General features: G+C 45.2%; 1 protein-coding gene across 1 annotated transcript; it reads right to left on the bottom strand.

Annotated features, from left to right (window-relative positions):
- Positions 1–542: 542 nt before the first annotated feature.
- On the bottom strand, positions 543–10,176 carry LOC8025182 (monocarboxylate transporter 4-like). The gene is made up of 4 exons (XM_040218499.1): positions 9,930–10,176; positions 4,998–5,141; positions 3,284–4,129; positions 543–733 (listed from the first exon to the last, which is right to left on the bottom strand). The coding sequence occupies exons 1-4, from the start codon at positions 10,174–10,176 to the stop codon at positions 543–545; spliced, it is 1,428 nt and encodes a 475-aa protein (XP_040074433.1).
- Between the last annotated feature and the right edge of the window lie 414 nt (positions 10,177–10,590).

The raw sequence follows: 10,590 nt of genomic DNA, 5'->3' as shown, positions 1-10,590 counted from the left end.
AGGTGGCGCTAGTGTGCTGTTGCATTTTGAAGCAGACATCAAGCAGTCTAAATTTGACTTCCGGTAATGCATTCCCATGGGAAAACACAATGCGTTTTCTCTTCGCGCTCGATTATAAGAGCAAATTCTGCTTAGTGTTGTGACAGAATAAGAACTTTGGGAAGTTTTACAATCGGATGTACAAAAATATATGTCAGTTAAAGCGTTTTTCTTTGAAATTTGTGGCGTTGAAAACTGCGCTAAGGTAGCCCAGTACAGGGTGTCACAAAACAATATTTACAGGGTTTTTTTTTTACCGCAAATATAAACTAGGCATCGCCGAACGCTCATTCTCCGATCAAAGAAAGCGCTAGAGGTCACAACCAGATGCCAAAGTTTCAGCCCGATCTGATACCTTATCCAAAAGTTATAAGTGATTTTCTGAAAATTTCAATGGGAAAATGGCATCAGACGGAGTTTTCGGATACATGGGGCTCTATGGCACCAGAAACCATACAACATCAGTTTTATTAACTTTATCGAAATCATAAAGCAATGACGTTTCAGGTATTCCTTGTTTGCTCAGCTGAAGTGAGCTGTGTCGCTTCCTGCGCATTCTGTCCTGTCGTCCACACGTGGTTGCGGCTTCTTTCAACACAGACAACAAAAAGAAAGGCGCCAAAAAGAAGCAGCAGTATTGCACCGTACATCCTGTACAGGCCGTCGTAGCTTCCTCCGAAGTCTCTAAAGAATCCTGGAACACAAACAAAAACAATGACCAACGGAATACAGTAAGTCGCCTTTTCTTTACTTCATCCTAATATACGGGCAGCAACTTAGGGAGAGGAGGAGACGAGAGCGCGCGGGGTTTTGAAAACAGCAGGCTCTGATTAGAGTGATTAGTGTGTAGACGCAAGGCTAGCTCCGTTTGTCTTCACCGCACTGTTCGAACGTCAAACGCCGGACGCCGGACTTCTGCGTTTTAACGGGTCTGACGACTGCAGTGGAGACAACGGCAGCTATGCGGAGCGCAAGTTCGTCTGCTTCTTGCGCAGGGGTTGCCATGGCGTCAAAAACTCTGAGCTCTGATTGATTCGAATTGGGAGGTTAGTGGCTATAAAGCTCGATGCCAGCTTCTCTGAGGTCTACTCACTGTCCTTCCAATCAGAGCCAATCAAAGCTCGGCGTTCTGCCGTCCTCGCGCGCTCTCGTCTCCTCCTCTCCCTCAGCTTTGGCGCGCATAGGCACTTACAGCGGATAAAACGTAAGTCGTAGCAAGTTCAAACCTAGCGCCTCTATACTTCTTCGCACTGCAGCAACGAGCTTGAGTGAGCTTAGAGCAGTGAACCGGAGGACCCATGGGCTGCAGCGAAAACTGCGCCTCCCCCCTCCCCCCCCCCCCCCTCTCCCGGCACAGATACACACTCGCCGGCCACCGCCATCTTGCCCGTTTGCCACATTAGTGGTCACGTGACGTCAAGGTGGCTGCGCCCATAGATGGGCCGAGCGCGGCGGTGCGAGTCGTGTTGAAGCGCTGCGATCGTGCTGAGAGCATGGCTAATGGTAAACCGCGGCGTGTGGCATGTGTGTGGAACATGTCACAGGACTTGTTGTGCACGTGTCGCACGAAATAATAAGATACATTAGCACCAATTGGATGGAATCAGCCGTATCATTGTGCGCTATGGCAGTGCTCGAACATCGTTAGGATGTTGCTCGCGTGAAAGTTTTACATGTTCGTTCCTTTGGAGCGTTAGAATCTTAAGGGCTCATAAAAAAGAAAAGTTACGCGATGCTTTAGGAATATCTGCGAGTCAAAGTCAAGAAGACATGTGTGAGGCCTTTCGGTGTTTTTGCTGAATGTGACAAAAGGCTTGAGTATACTTTGTTGGCATCGTGTCTTTCGAATTTCTGTAGGGAGTTGTCGTATAGCGGCTTCAACACCTTGATAGCGCTATCGAGGTCTTGATGTGAAAAGATCATCCGGTTGTCGTGCCCACAAGGAGTGCATCTGTGAACAGGTCGCTGACGTCGCATCCGGTGCGTAAAAAGAGCGAGAAAAATAAATGATTTTAGCTGCATTTGAGACGTTTCTCTCCGTTTTCTTTTGTTCTACTCGAAAGTTTCTTAATGTTTCCGCACCACGACCTGAGGTGTTACAAAAGGTTTTATTATCACGAGCTCGCCGGCACACTAACTGTTTTTTTTTTTCGTGCAACATTTATGTCGCGACAAGCATTTTAAGTTGGGAGCGGCTTCGTGGGAGCGAGTGAGCCGTTAAAAAGAAAACTTTATACCGAAGCCAATATTGCAGTAGCTTCGGACCGAAGGAAGTTTGTGAGATTCCCATCTTCTTGAAAGAAGATTGGAGGAGAGACACTTTCGTCCCATCGCGTACCTCTGACCACGCTTTTGCCTTCGACTCTCTTTCTCTCTACCTCTCCGCTCTGAGAAAATGTACAAGAGAAGAAATTAGGCAGGATAATTATCCTTACGCTGCACCCAATGCTTCTTTTAATTAGCGTTTCGCAACGTAAATGTGACGTTATAAAGCTTTTTTTCGGGTCAAATAGATAATTTAAGACGGGTGGGTTTAGGCTATTTTTTAGCACTGTCCCCTTACGAGGGTAAGTAGGGTGAACGTTCCACAACAATAGCAGGTTCGAATAGAGAGAGTGTAAACTTCGTAACAAAAACACGAAAAATAAAACTGCTTGCTTGTTCGGTGTCTGTGCTGCGCTTTGTACACTTCAGTTGAAAAAAGACAATGACACAAAATAAACCTCTTTCAAAACTGCGCACAATCTAGCAGGTTCTGAGCCAACTATTGTTTGGGAGCGTTCTCTGATCCCTTATTGGATACGAGGGCAGCGTCAACGCTCGGCGTGAACTCGGCTCAGATTCTATCGAAGCCGAGTACTGCGTCAGCGTTTAGTGAGGGATCTGATCCCATTATACATTCCGTGCCCGAAGAATGGTGACCGCGAATGTCGCTGCTTCTTATGAGATAGGGTTGCGGTGACGTCAGAATGAAGCAGAGTTCTGACTGACTTTGATCGGAAGGATAGTGGGTAGATCGCAAGGCTAGACGTCTTAAGGTCTGCTTGTGCAATATGGTTGATTCAATCAGCCAATGAAGGCATTCTCAATGGGCGCAACCCCGGTGAAAGAAGCCGACGAACTTGCGTTCCGCATTGATTTGGTGGTGGGTTGAACACGCCGAAGTACTAATCCCCGTGCGTCATTCCTCTCATACGAGGTACCGAGTCAGAGAAAAGCAAGACCCTACAAGTAAAGAACTTACCAATTATGGATGGAGTAATGATGGTCAGAGGCAACAAGATCAATCCCACGACAGCGTAACTTGTCGACATCCATTCGATTCCAAGGTAATCCGCCATCAGGACGCTCTTCATGGAAGTCAGAAACCCTAAAGAAATATATACGCACAAACAGACGAAAAGAACGTGTGCATACAGAATGGTGTAGGACATCAATATCATCGAACCACTCGCTATTACGATGTTAATCATCACCAGAGTACTGCGCTGGATCCACTTTGCGTCGGCTAAAAGAGGAACGAGGAGTCGCCCGGCAATATTAGCACAGGATCCATAGATAATCAGGAACTCTGCATCTGAAATCGACAGTCCTTTGTCTAACCCGTAGTCGACCATGGTAGATGTGAACACGGAGAATATCATATCCCCGATCGCGGCACACGAGAGGATCACATAAAACATAGGTTTGCGCAGTAGCAACAACAGGGAAGGCAGGTTTCTCGAGCGTTCATGGTTGCCGCTTGTTGGAGAGCCTTTATGCTGATCCGGGTTCGCCAGTTGGTATTGGATCCCCCTGGTGCCTTCGAGGATTGGATATCTTTCTTTTTTAGCGTACTGCTTGAGACACATCCAGGGCGGTTCTTTCAACAAGAGACCGAATGCCGTGACGTGCATGGTGATTCCCCCGTAGATGAGAAGCGTGCCACGAAATCCATACTTCTGTTGCAAATAGGCGAGGAACTTTGGAAAGGCCAGACCAGAACAGGACATTCCGGAATAGTAAATTCCTGATGTTAAGGCTCTGTACCGGTCGAAGTACATATTAAGAAGGACATTCAATGTCATTATGCAGAGCCCGTAACCCAGACCTGCAAAAAGAAAAAAATGAAAAGAAAAATTACGTTTTTCTTTTTGGGGTTTCGACCAAATATTTTAGGTCACAAATCGTCGCTTAGGGCTTTTATAGAGTGATGTCAAGTAGGACTAAACAGAGTTATGAAATGTGTATAATTTTTGGAGCTCAAGGTAACTGCCCCCACTCAAATTGGTGTACATAAGATGTTCAAAAATTTGGTTTCTAAAAATAATCTACGCTCTACCGGTGGAATCAATTGGTTTGCAGATATATGTGTGCTTTTTTGTCAAGATTCCATAGTTCTCCCTCTTCAGTCTCATTGGGAAACACATTTTTCGAATGGTAATTGCCAATTTGTAGGGACTGAAACTCTTAGAAACAGGAGCATCAAAGTTCAATTTGGAATATAGTTTTTTCCCCTCATAATATCATGGTTTACAGTCATGTCATATTGACCGAGAACATTACGTTAACGCAAGATAAAAACGGGAAGTTTTCAACAACTTTTCAAAAGCATCACTAAGGGAACGCAACATTGCTGATTTCTCGCAGACAGATACTGTATATGACTTATTTTTCGCGGGCTCAATATTTCGTGATTTGGGTCAAAGCTGCAGTTTTGGAATAATTCGCGGGGTCTAATTTTCGCGACGCAGTGGAATCTCAATATTTATTTCAATGTGTTTCGATTTTACCGGAATTCTTCGTGGGACCTATTTTTCGCGAATTGCAGGCCATTTGCGAAATCCGCGAAAATGAGGTCCTCGCGAAAATTTGGTCATTTACAGTATGCAATTTTTAAATTCACCATATTAAAGTATTATAGGAAGAAAAAAAAAGAGCCGAGAAAAGAAAATAGTAGTGGAGATTGGCTGTCTTACCGTGAATGATACCGAACGTGACTGTCATGTACGTCATGTTGGGCACAAATGCCGATGCCAGAATTCCGGTCCACAAGAGGACTCCTCCCACGAACAATATTTGAAACAATGTTATGCGGTGCTGCAGGACGGCTAAGAAAATACCTGTACGAAAAGTCAGTTTGTTACTTTCTTTAATACAGCAGATAGTTTCGAAACCTTCGTCTTTTTATTATTTCCGTGACTCCAACGCCCGACTGAAATACGAACGGGAAACATCGAAAAACGGAATCTCGTTTTATTCTTTTTGGTAACAGAAACGAAACAGTTATGAAACTGGTCAATGAACCGAAGCCGGAAGCGAAACCGTAATAGATCGTTCCGTAACTGATATACTGTAACGGGACTCTGCATCCACGAGAACTTAGCAAATAAAGGCAGGTCCAACCATTTGCGTTTCAGTTGGCAGAGTGTGCCGAGAGCGTTGGGATCTCCTGTAACTGCTGGCGCACGAACGCCATTCTTTTGCTAGACCTAAAATACTTCCAACCTATGGGCGACAAGGCTGAAGGTATTTACAGTATTTTCGAGATAAAATCAAGGCACAATTCACAAAAAGTAATCGCTCATAACATTGTAGGTACTACTTTACGCCCGCGGTACAATACTTATGAATGAAATATATAAACAATTAAACATGCACATGCAGGTGCTGTTCTTGAACTACATACGAGCGTACCAGCGGCCACACGACATCATAGCACGCTTGCCACCCTTGGCACGGTCAAAGGACGTAAATGTTTGAACCAGCCTTAAAGGGATGGTGAACCGAAATTTGGATTTCAAAAAAACAATGCTGGAGATGTAGACTGGACGCTACAATCCCTACTACACTACTAGTGAGGCGATATCTCAAATGGACAGCCTTATTTTTGGAAAAAGAAGTTGAGATCGAACCAGGCCGACGAGGCGCGTGACCGTCAAGATACCTAGTTTCCTCCTCTCTTCGCTTCGCTCCCTCAAGGCCGCGAGGCGGAGAAGACGCGAGGCTGTCCCCTCTCCTTCTCGGAGAAACATGACGTAAACACTCCTGCCAAATGCGCCTCTTTTTTTGAAAAAAATACGGTCATCCGTTCGAGATATCGCTGTATGAGTGATGTTTTGGTGTTTGTAACATCCCGTTGCATGCTTTTGCCGCGTGTTTCGGGGAATCCAGATTTCGGTTTAGCATCCCTTTGAAGTAATTTCATGAAACCGACGTAACGGAAATGTTTGGTGGAGGGACGTTCTTACTGACTCCCAGACGGCCATTCGACGTTTGAGAGCTGGTCGCATCTCATCACAAGCCTTTCACGCCCTCTAAATAAAAGGCCCCGACCTCCCCAAGGTGGCTCTGGTTTAGACCCCAGGTCACGAACCCATCGAATGTTAGCGGCACGCAAATGCCGTTGCCCGAGCTTGCACCATCCGGGCACCTTAAGCGAACACGAACCAATCCACCGAGGATGCCTCGCCTCGCGCAATAACCTTCCCCGAATTCCTGGCGTTTCAACGCGGCCAGCGTTTCAAGTATCCACCACCTCATCACTCTCTATCCCGCGAGGGGGCCTCGACCTGGCGTCAGATACAGATGACAACATTAAAACATTTGGCACTCCTGCATAGATTCTATCTATGCAGGAGTTGCTGAGCAGTGCAGGAAGCTGCACTGCCCAGCGCCTCCCCCGGTATCCAGCAAATGCTGGTACAAAGGGCGAAGGCTGCGCCAGAGAGCACTGGAGCCCTGGACTAAGGGCCCCAGCTAGACCAGAGATCTCGTTTTCCATCAATAAAAGTTTACTCCTCCTCCTCCTCTCTGGGGGACGGCTGTCATGATACCTACTGGCAGCTAGAGTTACGCAGGTTTTCAAGCACATGCGTCTAGATGGCGCTTCGGCGCAGTGGCACCGAAGAACGCTGTTTAAAAACGTCATTTCAAGCACCCGTCATTTTAAGCACCATCTAGAGTTTAGATGGTGCTTCAAATGACGGGTGGCACCTTTGAGGGAGAAGGTGATGCTACTTCCCTCCGCGGGAGTGCCACAACTGAGGTGATATAATAACGTTGGTATGAAATGATGACGTCGCGTTTGTTTCAGATTTTTACCAAAAAGTGCAAGGTAACCAAGGCAAGTATGAAGTTATTCAATGAAACTGTCTAGAAGCTCTGTACAGCGCACGACTTGAGCACAACCAGGAAAAGCCCTTACAAAAGTTATCCATGAGTTTCAGTTGAGCTTCTAATGTATTGTTATAGAGTCAATTGAAACTTAATATGAACTCAGTGTCTAATGAGTTTGATCCTAAAAACTCAATATCCTTTCGATTAATTTCATTCACTTGCAATGTTCTTGAAGTTAGTAATTAAGAATTCAATATATATATATATATATATATATATTGTATTTACACATTAGGAATGCAATTGAGTTTGGTCATTAAGAACTTAATACACATTCTTTAGAATTTGATCATTAAATTCGCCAATGAGTTTTATCAATGAATCCTCATTATGTAATATTTTGAACTTGCTCATTAGAAATGTAAACATGTTTGACCATTAACACATCAATACGCATTAATTCGCGCTCACTCGTTAGGCACGCATTTGCATTTTCTCACTCGGAAAATATTTTGTTGTCTCCTCATTAGAAATTCAATAGAGTTTTTATCGTTGAGTAATAGACATCAGCTGGTTTGCACCCTATGCAGTATTTTTATTTACTGAAAAACCTGCATCTCCCTTAGGCATTATTGCAGGGGGTGGGTTACATAATACTTTTTAGGGTTACATGTAATCCAACGATGCACTGTGTTTCTATGAAGACTGTATTATAATATGAAAGACACCACTGAGCACCAGAGAACATATTTTAAAAATCCTCAGCCCGGTTGTGGCACATCGCGTCTGCACGCCTAGCCTCCGTCTCCGCGCCTACTCGGTTTCAGTCTCACGTGGCCGACGCCGCCGCCGAACAGGAGCAGACGTAGATTCGGCATCCGCAGTAGTAGAAATCGACCACTCGGAAGGGGGCCCGGCACCGATAGACAGCACCGCATTCAGCGCACACGTTTTCTCTCACGGCGGCCTAGCGGCATCCTCGCGGCGGGATACGCATTCTCCACAGACGAATGATAACGGCTAAAGTTCCCGTATAGACTCCCTACGGGAGCCAGAGTTGCGCGCAGGGTGTAAAATAGACAGATGGGGAAACGAGAGCCATATGAGCGACCGGATTGTGTCCCCCTCGGTTTTCTCTTTTTCTGTGGCGCCATCTATGTGGCGCCACAAACTCTCACTCCGGGTGGGCGACCTGCGGCGACTGGCTAAACTGACGGAGATTGTTTCTCGAGGATTTTCAGCGGAGGACTGTCGTGCTCTTGGTTTATTTTGCGCACTCTCCCATAGAGTTCCACGCAAATCCGAATTAAATTTTTTTCTTCTCGTCGCAGCGCCATCTGTCGCGAATCGGCGGTACCCGCAAGCAGACGAGTACACAGTCCGGTCAAGGCGCTGCGGTAGGCTTCTATGGGCCGTTTCCACACCTGTCTATTTTACACCCTGGTTGCGCGTCTGTTTTCTACGTGCCGTTGCGTCTGTTTTCTACGATACAGGAAGTTTAATAACGGCAGGATTGCAGCGCCACTGGGTGGACTCGGCGACGGACGGAAACTTTCCGCTCCTCCGTGACGGATAGAAACTGTACGCCCCTCCAGCGAGACGAGCCTAGGTCATGTGGCTGTGACGTCATGACCCTATCGACGAAAAAGATTTTTCGCGTCACGCCGGCTCTTTTGGCACGCCACCGAGGCCAAAACGCTTTTATTTTAGCTTTAGAAATAGCGTTCAGCGTTCATGTCCGCCAAGATCGCTTTATTGGATGCGCCCCCCTTTTTTTTATAACGAAGATAAGCGCTCCTCTTTCGCTTGATGATCTGTTTCACTTTTCTTGCAACCCAAGCCTTGTTCTCAGTTTATGAGGATTGAATTCTGGAGGGAATATATCTGTCAACTAAATCATGCATTTTTCATTCGAATATATTCCAAAGTGCATCGATACTAATTGTATCAAAATGTTATAGGAAAACATGGGAAAAAATTAGCAAGTTCGATTCGTATCTCGTAATATTTTCATATATCGTAATAAATTTATTTTCTTGCTTCACCCTTCCATTTATTTGTTTTTGAGGGATCCGAGCAAGGGCATGACTGAAGATAACCAGTAGTGCACTTAAGTCACTCAGAATAAAATGTTTTCTTAGAATCTTATGTACGAGAATTGGGATACGAAAGTTTTGAAACATCTTGGAGTACATATCTTTAAAATCATGTTTTGACGATATTGCACATTTATTGCCCCACAGAATTACAATTGACTTTCTGTTGGCACTTTCTATCGATAGGCAGCAAACTTTATCTTGACTTCGTATTGAAGATATTTACGACTTAGTCCAAAGTCAAAAGGAAACGTACGTTGCATACAGAAAAGAAAGCATCCGCAGGTACAAAAACAACACTCTACATACAATTTAAAAAAAAAGAAGGAAAAAGAACTGCTTTGGGAGGCCAGTATTAAAGCTTTGGATGAAATCAATTTTGTAGCTGAGGAGTAGGCGCTGTATATTCACTTTTCTTTTATCGATTATTTTTTCGTCTTCAAGAGTCCTTCAAAGTCTCAGTGTTCAAACATCATGAATAGTACGCACCAGCTCGCTTGCATTTTGACCATTTTTTCACAAGCTTCGTCTCTCTAAAGTTACCTGGGAATGTACACTCGATTTTTAGAATAAATTACGGTATGCGAGCCCGGTTCTGGTTACGCACGATTTTGTGAAATGCGTAGCTGATGCTGTCGCGAGGTCGCGGTGTCGTTACACCGGAACAATGTAGAAACTCTGATACCGCTCACGTACCTGATAAGTGAGCCAGTGCCGCCATTGCATTGCTGGGCCACGAAGCAGATTCGCGGTTGACGCCAAATTCTTCCATGAAGCCCACGTAAAAAAAACCGGACACCGACTGTGGCGCTGAAGAAAGGAAAGCAACACACCCCGCCAGTATGGCAACGTGCCAGCAGGAGTCAACACCATGGCTCTTGGGGCAGTCTCTTTCCTCAGGCGTCATCAGATACTCTGTAGTGGTGCACATTGCCACCGCCATTTTCACTGCCAGCAGTCATAAAACAACAAAAACAAAAGTCTACTTGTAAAATCTGCTTGAAGGGGTACTACAAAGAAAAATTGGCGCTTATTTTTAGGTGTACTCATGTTGAAGGCAGAAGTATCACATTAAACGCACCGATCTCTTGTTGAAAAAGACACGAAAAGATTTTTTAAAACGAATTAAACAATTAGCAAAGAGCGTCTGGTGGATCTTGCTAAAGCCTAGTTTTTAATGTCCGTCTAAGAACTTTGACAGGTTGTGGCTATGCCTGTCTCGCCTAGTTAACTATACATGCTTTTACCCTGACATCATCCCGCTAGCTCTCAGTGTACCACGAGAGAAGAGGGGAAGGAGGAATTCTCTTCTTAACTGGACACTCTTTTGTGGGTCCCAGACGTCTCTATTGTACCT

Source organism: Ixodes scapularis, unplaced genomic scaffold, assembly GCF_016920785.2.
Source record: "Ixodes scapularis isolate PalLabHiFi unplaced genomic scaffold, ASM1692078v2 PGA_scaffold1__304_contigs__length_218370807, whole genome shotgun sequence".
Classification (NCBI taxonomy): Eukaryota; Metazoa; Arthropoda; class Arachnida; order Ixodida; family Ixodidae; genus Ixodes; species Ixodes scapularis.
The sequence above is the reverse complement of the archived record's forward strand: the minus strand, read 5'-3'. Positions and strand labels throughout refer to the sequence as shown.